The following is an 18,440-nucleotide window of genomic DNA, read 5'->3' as shown; positions in this document are numbered from 1 at the left end:
TGTGCTGAAGTTGCCTGACTGTGAATCAGAACCAGTGATGTGTGTGTGGATCTAAGGGGCGATGCCAGTGGGGAGATATTCATGCCGGGGACAGGGCTCAGAGTTAATGCTACTCCCCGTACCCCCGATTCCCCACCACACCCTCCCTGGACTCGGGTCCCCAACCCTCCGGGATCGGCCTGGAGTCTCCAGTACTGAGGGAGTGCTGCACTGTCGGAGGGGCAGTACTGAGGGAGTGCCGCACTGTTGGAGGGGCAGTACTGAGGGATTGCTGCATTGTCAGAGGGGCAGTACTGAGGGAGCGCTGCACTGTCGGAGGGGCAGTACTGAGGGATTGCTGCATTGTCAGAGGGGCAGTACTGAGGGAGCCCCGCACTGTCGGAGGGGCAGTACTGAGGGAGCCCCGCACTGTCAGAGGGGCAGTACTGAGGGAGCGCCGCACTGTCAGAGGGGCAGTACTGAGGGAGCGCTACGCTGTCTATGGGGCAGTACTGAGGGAGCGCTGCACTGTCGGAGATGCAGTCTTTCAGATGAGACATATAGCCAAGGACCTGTCTGTCCTCTCAGGTGGATGTAAATGATCTCTCTGCGCTATTTTGAAGAAGAGCAGGGGAGTTCTCCCCGGTGTCCTGGGGCCAATATTTATCCCTCAACCAACACCTAAAACAGCTGATCTGATCATTTATTACATCGCTGTTTGTGGGAGCTTGCTGTGCACAAATTGCCTGCCGTGTTTCCAACATTACAGCAGTGACTACACTTCAAAATTACTTCATTAGCAGTAAAGTCCTGAGTCCTCTCTCTCTCTGTAACCTCCTCAAGCCCGACAACATTTTGAGATCTCCGCGCTCCACCAATTCTGGCCGACGTGTATCACCGATTATAATCGCTCCACCATTGGTGGCCATGCCTTCAGCTGCCTGGGCCCCAAGCTCTGGAATTCCCTCCCTAAATCTCTCCTCCTCTCTCTCCTCCTTTAAGATGCTTTTTAAACCGACCTCTTTGACCCAGCTTTTGCTCATCTGCCCGAATATCTCCTCGTGTGGCTCGGTGTCAAATGTGGTTTGATAATCGCTCCTGTGAAGCACCCTGGGATGTTTCACTACAATATAGGCGCTATAGAAATGTAAGTTGATGTTGTTGTGGGCGGCGCTATAGAAATGCAAGTTGTTGTTGTGGGCGGCGCTATAGAAATGCAAGTTGTTGTTGTTGTGGGAGGCGCTATAGGAATGCCAGTTGTTGTTGTTGTGGGCGGCGCTAGAGAAATGCAAGTTGTTGTGGGCGGCACTAGAGAAATGCAAGTTGTTGTTGTTGTGGGCGGCGCTATAGAAATGCCAGCCTTTCTTTCTTGAAGCGGATTGGGTGGATCTCCAGCAGGAAGTTGGGTTCATTTTATTTCTGTGATTTTGGACCCACAACATCGAAAAATAGTGACTGGAAGACAAACCTCGGCCTCAATATGGTCGGTTAAGCCCCTCCCTTACCGAGGGCTGAGAAACTGGTAAAGGATTTCCCACATACAGATTGTTGCTTCATCATAAGCCGATAACATTTGATCCAAGAAAAAGGGAGATTCTCACTCACAGCCTGTGCATCGTGCAACTCACTGCAACAACTTGCATTTATATAGCGCCATTAATGTAGTAAAACGTCCCAAGGAGCTTCACAGGAGCGTAAATCAGACAATATTTGACACCGAGCCACATCAGGAGATATTCGGGCAGGTGAGTTTTTAAGGAGCATCTTAAAGGAGGAGAGGTGGAGAGGTTTAGGGAGGGAATTCCAGAGCTCAGGGCCCAGGCAGCTGAAGGCACAGCCGCCAATGGTGGAGCAAAGGGAGTGGAGGATGGACAAGAGGCCAGAATTGGAGGAGTGCAGAGATCTGGGAGGGTTGTAGGGCTGGAGGAGGTTACAGAGATAGGGATGGGCGAGGTTACAGAGATAGGGATGGGCGAGGTTACAGAGATAGGCAGGGGCAAGGTTACAGAGATAGGGAGGGGAGGTACAGAGATAGGGAGGGGCGAGGTTACAGAGATAGGGAGGGAGGAGGTTACAGAGATAGGGAGGGAGGAGGTTACAGAGATAGGGAGGGAGGAGGTTACAGAGATAGGGAGGGAGGAGGTTACAGAGCTAGGGAGGGAGGAGGTTACAGAGCTAGGGAGGGAGGAGGTTACAGAGATAGGGAGGGGTGAGGTTACAGAGATAGGGAGGGAGGAGGTTACAGAGATAGGGAGGGAGGAGGTTACAGAGATAGGGAGGGAAGCGGTTACAGGGATAGGACACAAACCTTTTGATGCAAAGCCACCCAACAGAGACAGCTCTTCAAAACCGTAAACAAAAGGGAAATAATTTCCCCAACCACTGGGTTCCACTTCCAGTCCATGTGGAATGGCTCGAATCCAAAGTGCAAATCATTGTCTGTTATCAGCAACAAGCAAATTTTAAATCTGCCGATAAATCTTTAAACAATCTGTTCAGCAAGAGCGGAGCGTTCAATTGAGATAAAAGTGCCCAGTGGAGACACTCTGAACCCGGTGAGCGACTTTGCAAATTTAATATCTGAAATGTCAGATAAAGGGGCTTTGACGATAATTCCTAGAAACCAGGAAATATTCTACTGGAGTTCCCGAGACAGGACAGGAAGAGATTCTCCGGAACAAGAAATAAATGATGATTAATGCCCCTGTCTAGTGCACCATCGACTGAAATATTTTCAGGACACAATCTTGCTTCTATTTTATTGTAAAAGCTTCGAAGCCTCTGTGTAGAATAAACTCATGGCAAATTGGATCATTTCTCAGCTGTGGTCAGTCAAGGGTCACAGGTCAGAGTTCACCTTATTTTATTCTTTTATTCTTATTTTATTTGTCAGGTGTCATTCGTGGCTCAGTGGGCAGCACTCTCTCTGGGTCAGAAGGTCGTGGGTTCAACTCCCGACTCTCACACAGAATCCAGACTAACACTCCCACTGTGACCACTGTCGGAGGGGCAGTACTGAGGGAGCACTGCACTGTCGGAGGGGCAGTACTGAGGGAGCGCCGCACTGTCAGAGGGGCAGTACTGAGGGAGCGCCGTACTGTCGGACGGGCAGTATTGAGGGAGTGCCGCACTGTCGGAGGGGCAATACTGAGGGGGCGCTGTACTGTCGGAGGGGCAGAACTGAGGGAGCGCTGCACTGTCGGGGGGCAGTACTGAGGGAGCGCCGCACTGTCGGAGGGACAGTACTGATGGAGCGCTGCACTGTCGGAGGGGGCAGTACTGAGGGAGTGCCGCACTGTCGGAGGGGCAGTACTGAGGAAGCGCTGCTCTGTCGGAGGGTCAGTACTGAGGGAGTGCTGCACTGTCGGAGGGGCAGTACTGAGGCGGTGCTGCACTGTCGGAGGGGCAGTACTGAGGGAGCGCTGCACGGTCGGATGGGCAGTACTGCAGGAGCGCTACTCTGTCAGAGGGTCAGTACTGAGGAAGTGCTGCATTGGCCTGTCCACCCTCTCATGTAGATGGAAAAGTGATTTACAGCCAATTCAATACTTTTGAAGTGTCGTCACTGTTGCAACTAGGAAAAGCGGCAGTGAATTTCTGCACAGTGAGATCCCACAAGCTGCAGTGATTGCCAACATGGCCACCCCAGTGCTGCCCCTTTCCCCCTCCCTGATCCCCTCCCCCTGAACCCTCCCACACCCAGTGCGGAGCCGGATCCGGTGCCCAGGACACTTGCTGCAGGAGCTTTTATTGTTGTCTAGTGTAAAGCGACGAGTCCTTTGCCGGATCTCAGGACACTTTCCCGAGCCGCAAACTCCGATTCTTTGATGCAGCAAATTGCAGTTCCAGAGAAATCTGTGCACAGGAAAATCACACAAAGAAAATGTTGTGATTGGCACATCGCCGGGAGTCCCACAGTGACAGATATATTCACCAACACAAACCGCTCTTCATACAACAACCACATCGCACCTTGTGGGATTGCAAGAAAATCACTTCATCTTAATGCAAAAGATCAATAAACGCACTAACGCTCCGATCGCTGCTCAGGACCATTCCCACAGGGGACTGATGTGGCCCCCGTGGAGAGACCAGGATAGGAGCCGGATTTCAGAAGGAGCGGGGGTGGAGGAAGCGATTACACAAAAACCCAGCGACCAGGATCACAGCATCGCTCACTGAACCCAGGCTGTAGGTCGCTCGAAGCCCCCCCTCACATTCCCTCAGGTCACGATGTACCGACAGAGGGGCCTGGTCCCCACTCAGCAACCCCTCGCAGAGAGGGGGAGGGAGAGAGGGGGAGGGAGAGAGAGGGAGGGAGAGAGAGGAGAAAGGAGTGAGTGAGGAACAGAGGGAAAGAGTGAATGGAATAAGAGTGATGGGAGTATAACTTGTGCGTAAAGTGTGTGAGTGAATGAGCGAGAGAGTGCGGCACTGTCGGAGGGGCAGTACTGAGGGAGCGTCGCACTTTCGGAGGGGCAGTACTGAGGGAGTGCTGCACTGTCGGAGGGGCAGTACTGAGGGAGTGCTGCACTGTCGGAGGGGCAGTACTGAGGGAGCGTCGCACTTTCGGAGGGGCAGTGCTGAGGGAGTGCTGCACTGTCGGAGGGGCAGTACTGAGGGAGTGTGGCACTGTCGGAGGGGCAGTACTGAGGGAGCGCCACACTGTCGGAGGGGCAGTACTGAGGGAGCGCTGCACTGTCGGAGGGGCAGTACTGAGGGAGTGCTGCACTGTCGGAAGTGCCGTCTTTCGGAGGAGATGTTAAACCGAGGCCCCGTCTGCACTGTCGGAGGGAGACAGAGAGAGAGAGAGAGAGGGAGGGTGAGAGACAGGGAGAGAGAGAGGGAGAGAGGGACAGCGGGACGGAGAGAGAGCAGGTGGGAGGGTGAGAGGCAGTGAGGAAGAGAGAGAGAGAAAGGGAGGGAGTAGGTGAGAAAGGGAGTGAAGGAGGGAGAGAGGGAGTGGATGGAATGAGAGTGATGGAGTGTAAGATGTCCGAATGAGCGAGAGAGTGCTGCACTGTCGGAGGGGCAATACTGAGGGAGTGCTGCACTGTCGGAGGGGCAGTACTGAGGGAGCGCTGCACTGTCGGAGGGGCAGTACTGAGGGAGTGCTGCACTGTCGGAGGGGCAGTACTGAGGGAGCGCTGCACTATCGGAGTGGCAGTACTGAGGGAGTGCTGCACTGTCGGAGTGGCAGTACTGAGGGAGTGCTGCACTGTCGGAGGGGCAGTACTGAGGGAGTGCTGCACTGTCTGAGGGGCAGTACTGAGGGAGTGCTGCACTGTCGGAGGTGCCGTCTTTCGGGTGAGACGTTAAACCGAGGCCCCGTCTGCTCTCTCAGGTGGATGTAAAAGATCCCAGGACACTATTTGGAAGAAGAGCAGGGGAGTTCTCCCCGGAGTCCTGGACAATATTTATTCCTCCACCAACATCAGTAAAACAGATTGTCTGCTGATTCTCACATTGCTGTTTGCTGTAAAGTTCTTCATTGTCTGTGAAGCGCTTTGGGACGTCCTGAGGGGGTGAAAGGCTCTGTAGAAATCCAAGTCCTTTCTTTCTTTCTTTGTCCCAAAGCTGGACATGGGCCGAGCGGCTGGCGATTGCAGAATGAATATTAGCAGCTGCCTCGGGCCCGCGGGGCGGGGAGTCAGAGAGTCCAGTCCCCACTGACTGCCCATTCCTTCCGGGCTCTCAGATCCAGTCGGGCTGGGTGGGTGGCTGGGCTCCGGCCTCGGCTCCAGTTTGCCTTTCCCGGGGGGTCGGGGGAGGGGAGCGTGTTCTAACGGCGACGCAGTAAAGGCTGGATTCTCCTGCGCTCTTCGCACCTTCCCGTGAGCGGCCATGGCGCTGGAAGCGGGTCAGAGCGGCGGGCGGCCGTTAGCGGAGGTTAGCAGCGCAGTCAGCGCCAGCAGCAGCCGGTGTAAGGTGGGCTCCCGCGGGGATTGGGAGACGCACCCTCCCGCTTCCTCCCCGCACTGGCCTTTCTCACACAGGAGCCCGGTGTAGGGAGCGAGGCACCGACACCTCCCATTGTCCTCACACACTCCTCCGTTCTGACACCGTGTCAGCAAGTTATCGCACACGCCCGCTGCAAGAGGCCAGAGAAAAGAAAGATCAGCTCATTGACCATCTCCCCACCTTACAGATTGGTTCAACTCTCGCCGCTCCCAGGCTCTCACTGTCACAACAACATTTTATTAGAGAAACATCTCGAAACCCAGAATATCACAAAGAATAGTCAGCCCGGATTGTAAAAGGGAACACGAAGAGGTGAGGAAAGAAGTGAAGAAACAATTAGGAAAGAGGAACTCCAAATTTTCACAGAATATCAAAAGCAACAGTGAAGTATTAGATACATAGAGATAGGAACAGGAGTAGGCCATTCGGCCCTTCGAGCCTGCTCCGCCATTCAATGAGATCATGGCTGATCTTCGTCTGAGATCATAGCTGATCTTACCAGTTCAGTACCCCGTCCCCGCCTTTTCTCCGTAACCCTTAATCCCCTTAGCCTTCAGAAATATATCCAATTCTCTCTTGAAAATATTTATTGAATTAGCCTTCACAGCCCTCTGTGGCAGGGAATTCCACAGGCTCACCACTCTTTGAGTGAAGAAATTCTTCCTCATCTCTGTTTTAAATGATTTGCCCGCTATTTTTAGACTGTGGCCCCTGGTTCTGTGCTCCCCGGCCATTGGAAACATTCTCTCTGAATTCAGCCTGTCCAGGCCTGCCATAATTTTATATGTTTCGATGAGATCCCCTCTCAATCTTCTAAACTCCAGTGAGTACAAGCCCAAACTATTTAATCTCTCTTCGTAGGTCATTCCCGCCATTCCAGGTATCAGCCTGGTGAATCGCCGTTGCACTCTTTCCATGGCAAGAACATCCTTCCGCAGATGGGGCGACCAAAACTGTACACAATACTCCAGATGCGGTCTCACCAGCACCTTGTACAGCTGTAGTAAGGTATCCCTATTCCTATACTCGAACCCCCTTGATATGAAGGCCAACATACCATTTGCCTTCTTAATCGCCTGTTGCACCTGCATGCTCTCCTTCAGTGACTGGTGCACAAGAACACCCAGGTCCCTCTGCACTTCCCCATCTCCCAATCTATTGCCATTTAGATAATAATCTACCCTCCTGTTTTTACCCCCAAAGTGGATAACCTCGCATTTATCCACATTATAGTGCATCTGCCACGTATCCGCCCATTCCCCCAACCTGTCCAAATCACACTGTAGCCTCCTGACATCCTCATCAGAGCCCACCCCTCCTCCTAGTTTAGTGTCGTCAGCGAATTTGGAAATATTGCATCCAATTCCCTGATCCAGATCATTTATATATATTGTGAACAGCTGGGGTCCCAGGACAGATCCTTGCGGCACCCCGCTGGTCACTGCCTGCCACTCCGAAAACGAGCCGTTTATTCCAACTCTCTGTTTTCTATCCGCCAGCCAGTTCTCTATCCACGTTAATACTTTGCCCCCAATCCCATGAGCCTTAATTTTGCATGATAATCTTTTGTGTGGAACCTTATCGAAGGCTTTCTGGAAGTCAAGGTACACCACATCCACTGGCTCTCCCCCATCTATTCTACCAGTTACCTCCTCAAAAAATTCCAGCAGATTAGTCAAACACGATTTACCCTTTGTAAATCCATGTTGACTCTGTCCGATCCTTTCCCCATTTGTCAAGTGCTCCGCTATTTTATCCTTAATATTCTCCAGACACATAATTAACAAAAGGAAAATCAGGATCGGGATCGGGCCACTGAGGGATACACACAATAAACTGACAGGTAATGACAGCGAAATGGAAGCAATATTGAATAATGACTTTGCCTCGGTGTTTCCCAGGGAGATTAACATGGTGGACATGACACTAGAGGAATAGAGCAAAAAAGATAGAAAGACATTGAAGATGGAAAGGGAAAGATAATTGATAAACTGATCAAACTCAGAGAGGATAAAACCCCTGGTCCGGGTGGATTGTATCCGTGCATATTAAAAGAGGTTAGGGACGAGATAGCAGGGGCACTGTTACATATATATAAAGATTCATTAGAAAAGGGAATAGAGCCAGATGACTGGCGGACAGCTGATGTGATTCCGAGATTTAATAAGGGAGATAGAACAAGTCCAGGGAACTATAGACCAATTAGCTTATCGTCGGTGGTGGGAAAGATTCTTACTCAAAGATGTAATAGAAAACCATCTAGAATCTGAAAATATAATAAAGATTAGTCAGCAAGGATTCCAAAAGGGAAGGTCATGCTTGACCAGGCCTATTGAATTATTTGAAGAAGCAACAGAAAGGGTAGACAAGGGTAATGTAGTAGATGTAATATATTTGGATTTTCAAAAGGCCTTGGATAAAGTATCGTGTAGTAGAGTCTTGACTAAGGTCAGAGCATGCGGAGTCAGGGGAGAAGTAGCAGAATGGATAGCAAGCTGGCTACAAAACAAAAAACAGAGAATTAAAGGTAATTACTCAGACTGGCAAAAGCTGGGAAGTGGTGTTCCAGAAGGATTGGTGCCGGGACCATCGTTGTTCACTATTTACAGAAACGATTCGGACTCGGGAATCGGAAGTATATTTTTAGAATTTGTGGATGACACCAGATTGTGGGGGTGTAGTTAATACAGAGAATGACTGCGACAAAATACAGGAAAACATGAATAAACTCGTAGAATGGGCGAGTAAATGGCCAATGAATTTCAATATCGATAAGAGTGCTGTAGATTCTATTTAACAACCACTTGCATTTATATAGCGCCTTTATCATAGTAACACGCCCCAAGGTGCTTCACAGGAGCGTAAATAAGAGAAAAGTTGGTGCAGAGCCACATAAGGAGCCAATGTAGCTCAGCGAGCACAGGGGGGATGTGTGAATGGGAATAAATTAATGATTAAACACCTAAGGTGAGACTGAGGATTAAAGTCTGTGTCCAATTATTGTGGCCAATTCTGGGCACCACACTTTAGGAAGGATGTCAAGGCCTTGGAGAGGGTGCAGAGGAGATTTACTAGAATGGTGCCAGGGATGAGGGACTTCAGTTGTGTGGAGAGACTGGAGAAGCTGGGATTGTTCTCCTTAAAGCAGAGAAGGTTAAGGGGAGATTTGATAGAAGTGCTCAAAATGATGACGAGTTTTGATCGAGTAAATAGGGAGAAACTGTTTCCAGTGGCAGGAGGGTCGGTAACCAGAGGACACAGAGTGAAGGGAATTGGCAAAAGAACCAGAGGGGAGATGAGGAGAATGTTTTTACAGCGAGTTGTTGTGATCCAGAATGCGCTGCCTGAAAGGGCGGTGGAAGCAGATTCAATAGGAACTTTCAAAAGGGAATTGGAGAAATCCTTGAAAAGCAAAAAAAGGAAAGATTTGCAGGGCTGTGGGGAAAGAGCAGGGAGTGGGACTAATTGGAGAGCTCTTTCAAAGAGCCGGAACAGGCACGATGGGCCGAATGGCCTCCTCCTGTGCTGTGTGATTCTATGAAACGCCCCTCACTGAACTCCAGACCTCCCTTTGCGAGGAGCTGTGCCACTAATTGTGTGGCGGGTGATGGGAGGGTCCAGGAGGGTTCACTCACTAAAAGCCTCTGTGATTCCCCCCACGGTATCTCTGCTATCGGATACTCTGCTGACCCTGACACACAGAAGCTGGGGCGGAGTGAGGGGAGGGGCTGGTGCTGGAATGGTTACTTACCTCGACAGCCCCTGTGCCAGTAATATCCGGGCAGGCACTTGTCACACTTGGGCCCTGTTGCCCCCTCCTTACAGTCAAAATATCCCGTGTCATTACAGCGATGGTGGAGCGAGCCATCAGGGTGACACTTACAGTCTGCAGAAACAAGACAACACACACACTGCACATGGCTGTTCCCCATAAAACACATCGACACAACCTCAGCCACAGGTATGAGTGCGAGCCGGGACAAGGGAGGGTCAGACTCTGGGGGTGAAACAAGTCTCCAACACTTTACAAACAGCTTCAATCCCCCACACACTGACTGCACACGGCCCGTGTTCCACTCCCTGGGGCCACGGCACAGAATTAACACAGGTTAACAAGGCCCGAAAAAGCAAACCAAGCACTGGGTTCATCACTAGAGGGTAGAATTCACAAGCACAGAAGTGATGTTAAACTTGTATCGAACCTTGGTTAGACCGCACTTGGAGCACTCTGCACAGTTCTGGTCTCCATATTATAAAAAGGATATAGAGGCACTGGAGAAGGTGCAAAATAAGATTCACACGGATGATCCCAGAACTGCGAGGTTATAACTATCAGGAAAGACTGAACAGGCTGGGGCTCTTTTCTCCAGAAAAGAGAAGATTGAGGGGGGACCTGATCGAGGTCTTTAAGATTATGAAGGGGTTTGATCGGGTAGACGTAGAGAGGATGTTTCCATTTGTGGGGAGTCGAAAACTAGGGGCGATAAATATAAGATAGTCGCTAATAAATCCCATCGGTAATTCAGGAGAACCTTCTTTACCCAGAGAGTGGTGAGAATGTGGAACTCGCTCCCACAGGGAGTGGTTGAGGAGAATAGCACAGATGTATTGAAGGGGAAGCTGGATAAACACATGAGGGAGAAGGGAATAGAAGGATATGGTGATAGGGTGAGATGAGGAAGGACGGGAGGAGGCTCGAGTGGAGCAGAAACACTGGCACGGACCAGTTGGGCTAAAAGCTCGTGGACAGGTACAAAAAATAATGAGAAAGGCTGATGGAATGTTGTCCTTTCTCTCGGGGGCTGGAACACAAAGGGGAGGAAGTTATGTTCCAGCTGCACAGAGCTCTGGATAGACTGCATCTGGACACTGCGTTCAGCTGTAGACTGCAGGAAGATATCAATAAATTGGTCAGGTGGGCAGAACAGTGGCAAATGGAATTCAGTCCGGAGAAGTGTGAGGTAATGCATTTGGGGAAGGCTAACAAGGAAAGGGAATACACGTTAAATGGTAGGACACTGAGTAGTGTAGAGGAACAAAGGGACCTCGGAGTGCATGTCCACAGATCCCTGAGGGTAGCAGGCCAGGTAGATAAGGTGGTTAAGAAGGCATACGGAATGCTTGCCTTTATTAGCTGTGGCAGAGAATACAAGAGCAGGGGGGTTGTGCTTCAACTGTATAAAACACTGGTTAGGCCTCAGCTAGAGTACTGCGTGCAGTTCTGGTCACCACATTACAGGAAAGATGTGATTGCACTAGAGAGGGTACAGAGGAGATTTACAAGGATGTTGCTGGGAGTAGAGAATCTTAGCTATGAAGATTCCCTAGAAATAGTAGATGCATTGCTGATCATCTTCCAACATTCGATGGAATCTGGAACAGTACCCATGGATTGGAGGGTAGCTAATGTTACCCCACTCTTCAAAAAAGGTGGTAGAGAGAAAACGGGGAATTACAGACTGGTAAGCCTGACATCGGTAGTGGGGAAAATGCTAGAGTCCATCATAAAAGGTGTAATAGCAGAGCACTTGGAAAACAGTGACAGGATCGGACAAAGTCAACATGGATTTACAAAAGGTAAATCGTGCTTGACTAATCTACTGGAATTTTTTGAGGATGTAACTGGTAAAATAGATAAGGGAGAACCAGTGGATGTGGTGTATTTGGACTTTCAGAAGGCTTTCGATAAGGTCCCGCATAAGAGATTAGTGTGTAAAGTTAAGGCACATGGGATTGGGGGGCAAGGTATTGACTTGGATAGAGAACTGGTTGGCAGACAGAAAGCAAAGATTTGGAATAAACGGGTCTTTTTCCGAGTGGCAGGCAGTGACTAGTGGGGTACCGCAGGGATCGGTCCTTGGACTCCAGCTATTCACAATATATATTAATGATCTAGACAAGGGAACTAGATGTAATATCTCCAAGTTTGCAGACGACACAAAGCTGGGTGGGCGTGTGTGCTGTGAGGAGGATGCCGAGAAACGCCAGGATGATTTGGACAGGTTGGGTGATTGGGCAGAAGCATGGCAGATACAATAGAATGTGGATAAATGTGAGGTTATCCACTTTGGTGTCAAAAATAGGAAGGCAGATTATTATCTGAATGGCAATAGATTGGGAGAAGGGGAAGTGCAATGAGACCTGGGTGTCCTTGTGCTCCAGTCACTGAAAGTAAGCATACAGGTGCAGCAGGCGGTTAAGAAGGCAAATGGTATGTTGGCCTTCGTAGCGAGAGGTTTTGAGTACAGGAACAAGGATGTCTTACTGCAGTTGTACAGGGCCTTGGTGAGACCACATCTGGAGTATTGTGTGCAGTTTTGGTCGCCTTATCTGAGGAAGGATGTTCTTGCCATGGAAGGAGTTCAGCGAAGATTCACCAGGCTGATACCTGGGATGGCAGGAATGACGTATGAGGAGAGATTGGATTGATTGGGCTTATACTCGCTGGAGTTTAGAAGAATGAGAGGGGATCTCATTGAAACTTATAAAATTCTGACAGGATTAGACAGACTAGATGCAGGAAGGATGTTCCCGATGGTCGGGGAGTCCAGAACCAGGGGTCACAGTCTAAGGATAAGATGTAAGCCATTTAGGACAGAAATGAGGAGGAATTTCTTCACCCAGAGAGTGGTGAACCTGTGGAATTCTCTACCACAGAAGGCAGTAGAGGCCAATTCATTAAATATATTCAAGAAGGAGTTGGATATATTTCTTAAGGCTAAAGTGATCAAGGTGTATGGGGAGAAAGCAGGGACAGGGTACTGAATTTAGATGATCAGCCATGATCTCATTGAATGGCGGAGCAGGCTCGAGGGGCCGAATGGCCTACTCCTGCTCCTATCTTCTATGTTTTTATGTTTCTATGAGGAAAGACTGGATAGGCTGGGTCTGTTTTCCTTGGAACAGAGGAGGCTGAGGGGAGACCTTATTGAGGTGTATAAAATTATGAGGGGCATAGATAAAGTGGATAGAAAGGACCTGTTTCCCTTAGCAGAGGGGTCAAAAACCAGGGGGCACAGATTTAAAGTAATTGGTGGAAGGTTTAGAGGGGATTTGAGGGGAAATTTCTTCACCCAGAGGGTTGTGGGGGTCTGGAACTCACTGCCTGAAAGGGTGGTAGAGGCAGGAATGCGAACCTCATTTAAAAAGTACCTGGATGTGCACTTGGGATGTTCTAACCTGCAGGGCTATGGACCAAGAGCTGGGAAGTGGGATTAGGCTGGATAGCTCTCTGTTGGCCGGCGCGGACACGATGGGCCGAATGGCCTCCTTCCGTGCTGTAACTTTCTATGATTCTATTTGTTCAGGGCCCCGACCCTCAGGAAGGATAGACTGGCCTTGGAGGGGGAGCGGCCCAGATTCACCAGACTGACACCGGGGCTAAAAGGGTTAAATTCCGAGGCCAGGCTGCACAGACTGGGCTTGTATTCCCCTGAGTTAAAGGGTGATCTAATCGAGGTGTTTAAGATGATTAAAGGAGTTGATCGGGTCGATAGAGAGAAACTATTTCCTGTAGGGGGGGAGTCCAGAACAAGGGGGCAGAACCTTAAAATTAGAGCCAGGCCGTTCAGGGGTGATGTCAGGAAGCACTTCTTCACACAAAGGGCAGTGGGAATCTGGAACTCTCTCCCTCAGAGAGCTGTTGAGGCTGGGGGTCAATTGGAAATTTCAGAACTGAGATTGATGGATTTTTGTTTCTGTGTTCCTATGAATGGCCTGTTTCTGTGCTGTACATTCTGTGTAATTCTGTGTGGTCATTTACCGAGATTACAAACAACATACAAATTCCTGAAAAACACTGGAGACAGGGAGGCAACGATTATATCGGCAAAGCACAGGGCTTTCGATTCACCTCAACAAAGCAAGGGCCAGGCCTCATCGCTAGGGAAAGGTTGGACCAGGCCTCATCGCTAGGGAAAGGCTGGACCAGGCCTCATCGCGAGGGAAAGGCTGGACCAGGCCTCATCGCTGGGGAAAGGTTGGACCAGGCTCATCGCTAGGGAAAGGCTGGACCAGGCCTCATCGCTAGGGAAAGGCTGGACCAGGCCTCATCGCTGGGGAAAGGCTGGACCAGGCCTCATCGCTAGGGAAAGGTTGGACCAGGCTCATCGCTAGGGAAAGGCTGGACCAGGCCTCATCACTAGGGAAAGGCTGGACCAGGCCTCATCGCTAGGGAAAGGCTGGACCAGGCCTCATCGCGAGGGAAAGGCTGGACCAGGCCTCATCGCTGGGGAAAGGTTGGACCAGGCTCATCGCTGGGGAAAGGCTGGACCAGGCCTCATCACTAGGGAAAGGCTGGACCAGGCCTCATCGCTAGGGAAAGACTGGACCAGGCCTCATCGCTAGGGAAAGGTTGCGTTGGGGCCTAGTCGCTGGGGAAAGGGGAGCTGATTTCCGACACCCTGCTGCAGGAATGAGAGGTGGGGAGGAAATGGCTGGAATGGGAGGGAGGGAACACTGAGGCTTTTAGCAGTGAGGGGAGAACATCAGACTTCCGGCTAGTTACGGTTTGCAGTGAATCAGGCAGACGGCAATGGATGGTCCCAATCCCGGGTTTATAGGGTCCTGTGCCAGGTTTTATACAGTACTGCCAAGTTAGGGGCCTTTCAGCCGTGCCTCAGTGGGCAGCACTCTCGCCTCGGAGTCAGAAGGTCGTGGGTTCAAGTCCCACTCCAGAGACTCGAGCCCATAATCCAGACCGACACTAATGCAGTACTGAGGGAGTGCTGCACTGTCGGAGGGGCAGTACTGAGGTATCGCTGCACTGTCGGAGGGGCAGTACTGAGGGAGTGCTGCACTGTCGGAGGGGCAGTACTGAGGGAGTGCTGCACTGTCGGAGGGGCAGTGCTGAGGGAGCGCTGCACTGTCGGAGGGGCAGTACTGAGGGAGCACTGCACTGTCAGAGAGGCAGTACTGAGGGAGCGGTGCACTGTCGGAGGGGCTGTACGGAGGGAGTGCTGCGCTGTCAGAGTGGTAGTACTGAGGGAGCGCTGCACTGTCGGAGGGGTAGTACTGAGGGAGCGCTGCACTGTCAGAGGGGCAGTCCTGAGGGAGCACTGCACTGTCGGAGGGGCAGTACTGAGGGAGCACTGCATTGTCGGAGGGGCAGTACTGAGGGAGCGTTGCACTGTCGGAGGGGTAGTACTGAGGGAGCGCTGCACTGTCGGAAGGGCAGTACTGAGGGAGTACTGCACTGTCGGAGGGGCAGTACTGAGGGAGCACTGCACTGTCGGAGGGGCAGTACTGAGGGAGCGTTGCACTGTCGGAGGGGCAGTACTGAGGGAGCACTGCACTGTCGGAGGGGCAGTACTGAGGGAGCATTGCACTGTCGGAGGGGCAGTACTGAGGGAGCGCTGCACTGTCGGAGGGGCTGTACGGAGGGAGTGCTGCGCTGTCAGAGGGGCAGTACTGAGCGAACACTATATGAGAGCTCCTACCTTGCTCTGGGTTCACGACCTCTAGTGATGAGATTCTTGACCACTGGAACTTCTTATGGTTGGAGGAGTGAAGAGATCTCGGAGGGTTTTATGGCTGGAGGAGGTTACAGAGACAGGGAGGAGTGAGACCATGGAGGGATTTGAACGTGAGGATGAGAATTATAAATTGGAGGTGTTGCTGGACCGGGAGCCAATGTCGACTCAATCAGTCGCTTCTCCGGGTCTACTCATTGCCTGTGTTTAGCTCGAAGCGGATCGATCACTAATTAGTGGGAATCTGGTCCGCGGAGCCGATGATTTAATGGGGTGAGGCCGGTGACGGGCTGTTATTATGGGATTTCGGTACATTCGAGTAGGTTGAGGGTTTGAAAGGCAAACTGTGTAATGCAGGATGTGACTGTGTCTCCCTGTTATTATTCAGCGTGACTCAATCCAGCAACAACACGCTCAGTAATTCAGCACAAAATGGAGATTCATCGCCAGACATTAGAACTAGTTTATCTTTAGTTAACTTTGTGTAGGTTCTGGCTGTCCCTGGGCAGGAAAGGGGCAGGTTTGGGGTCAAAGTGTAACGTTTCATAGATGCCCAAAGTGCCCCAGTCCCCCACTCCCGGTCAGTATGGGGAGTTATGGTCACTCCTGGTTAGTGTGGGGAGTTATGGTCACTCCCGGTCAATGTAGGGAGTTATGGTCACTCCCGGTCAGTATGGGGAGTTAAGGTCACTCCCGGTCAGTGTGGGGAGTTATGGTCACTCCCAGTCAGTATGGGGAGTTATGGTCACTCCAAGTCATTATGTGGAGTTACGGTCACTCCCGGTCAGTATGAGGAGTTATGGTCACTCCCGGTAAGTATGGGGAGTTATGGTCAGTATGGGGAGTTATGGTCACTCCCGGTCAGTGTGGGGAGTTATGGTCATTCCCGGTCAGTATGGGGAGTTATGGTCACTCCCGGTCAGTATGGGGAGTTATGGTCACTCCCGGTCAATGTGGGGAGTTATGGTCACTCCCGGTCAGTATGGCGAGTTATGGTCACTCCCGGTCAGTGTGGGGAGTTGCGGTCACTCCCGGTCAGTGTGGGGAGTTATGGTCACTCAGCTCCCCGTCAGTATGGGGAGTTATGGTCACTCCCGGTCAGTGTGGGGAGTTATGGTCACTCCTGGTCAGTGTGGAGAGTTATGGTCACTCTGCTCCCCGTCAGTATGGGGAGTTATGGTCACTCCCGGTCAGTATGGGGAGTTATGGTCACTGCCGGTCAGTGTGGGGAGTTAAGGGCACTCCTGGTCAGTATGGGGCGTTATGGTCACTCCCGGTCAGTATGGGGAGTTTTGGTCACTCCCGGTCAGTGTGGGGAGTTAAGGTCACTCCTGGTCAGTGTGGGGAGTTATGGTCACTCCCGGTCAATGTGGGGAGTTATGGTCACTCCCGGTCAGTATGGGGAGTTAAGGTCACTCCCGGTCAGTGTGGGGAGTTATGGTCACTCCCGGTCAGTATGGGGATTTATGGTCACTCTTGGTCAGTGTGGGGAGTTATGGTCACTCCCAGTCAGTGTGGGGCTGGTTTGGGGGTTTACTGTGATGGATGGTTTGGAATGACATGGACAGCATGCGAACGGTTAAATAAACGGGAACGAGTTGATGCAAAATCCGGGAACAAAGGGGAACAGATTGAGGCCGAGACACTCACCCAGCTCCCATTCCTGTATCTGGGATAACGGGATTACAACAGGTCCCCATTGATCTCGGGCTCAGCAACCTAACAGCTTTCTACAAATATTCCCTCCACTTCCCACTGAATGTTCTCACTGAGGCAGAGTTAAGAAGCACTTTCCTCTCAGCTAAGATGTGCATCGTAAATATTACAACTTCCCTGCTTCGTATCTGCTGCACCGCTCGAGGAGATTATACTTTACTCCATAGATACAGGAACAAGCAGACTCCTGATCCTAGCCCCCGCTCACACTCAGACCCTGCTCACACTCAGCCCCTGCTCACACTCAGCCCCTGCTCACACTCAGACCCTGCTCACACTCAGACCCTGCTCACTCCCACAGATGTTCACACTCAGCCCCTGCTCACACCTACACCTGCTCACACCTACAACTGCTCACACTCAGACACTGCTCACACCTACACCTGCTCACACTCAGACCCTGCTCACACCTACACCCGCTCACACTCAGACCCTGCTCACACCTACACCTGCTCACACCTACACCTGCTCACACTCAGACCCTGCTCACATCCACACCTGCTCACACCTATACATGTTCACACCTACACCTGCTCACACTCAGACCCTGCTCACACCTACACCTGTTCACACTCAGCCCCTGTACACACCTACACCTGTTCACATGCAGTCCCTGCTCACACCTACACCTTTTCACACCTATACATGTTCACACCTACACCTGTTCACACTCAGCCTGTTCACACCTACATCTGTTCACACTCAATCCCTGTTCACATTCAGCCCCTGTTCACACCTACACCTGTTCACATGCAGTCCCTGTTCACAACTACACCTGCTCACACTCAGCCCCTGCTCACACTCAGCCCCTGTTCACACCTACACCTGTTCACACTCAGCCCCTGTTCACACCTACACCTGTTCACACTCAGCCCCTGCTCACACTCAGACCCTGCTCACACCTACACCTGCTCACACTCAGACCCTGCTCACACCTACACCTGTTGCTCGGTCAGTGAGAGATGAGGGAGGTTTGAGGGGAAGGGTTTGTTCCAGATACTGAAATGGGCTCTGGGTCAGCAGGTCACAGGTCAGAGAGCGTAGGTCCTACTTACGGCCACTCGCGACGGTGTCAGGGAGGCCTGGAGAGGGAAACAGAAACAAAGAGAGTTAGAGAGACGTCTGATTAACAATCTGTCTCCATAAACACACTAATCCAACCCATCACATGGAGTGTTGATGAGATGGACCTCACTCAAACTCAGGAACAATGAAGTGATGGAGATTGGCGGGCTGCATCCTCTGAGCACTCACACCAGCCCTGGGTCACACCAGCTAGAGATGCTAAAGAGCTGACGGAAGGTGAGCCTGAGG

At 51.3% G+C, this 18,440-nt stretch overlaps 1 protein-coding gene across 1 annotated transcript in view; it reads right to left on the bottom strand.

The window, feature by feature from the left end:
- Positions 1–5,357: 5,357 nt before the first annotated feature.
- Positions 5,358–18,440, bottom strand: part of LOC147122459 (netrin-G1-like) — a 73,884-nt gene continuing 60,801 nt past the window's right edge. The window contains exons 5-7 of the mRNA XM_085983619.1: positions 18,182–18,208; positions 9,692–9,826; positions 5,358–6,070 (exon numbers count right to left, since the gene is read on the bottom strand). Coding sequence (XP_085839745.1) covers positions 5,841–6,070; positions 9,692–9,826; positions 18,182–18,208 — 392 coding nt within the window. The 3' untranslated portion in view covers positions 5,358–5,840. The remainder of the gene's footprint in view (positions 6,071–9,691; positions 9,827–18,181; positions 18,209–18,440) is intronic.

This window comes from Somniosus microcephalus, chromosome 3, assembly GCF_052327205.1.
Source record: "Somniosus microcephalus isolate GS21.2 chromosome 3, FLI_Smic_1.0, whole genome shotgun sequence".
Classification (NCBI taxonomy): domain Eukaryota; kingdom Metazoa; phylum Chordata; class Chondrichthyes; order Squaliformes; family Somniosidae; genus Somniosus; species Somniosus microcephalus.
This window is presented reverse-complemented; position numbering and strand designations above follow the sequence as displayed.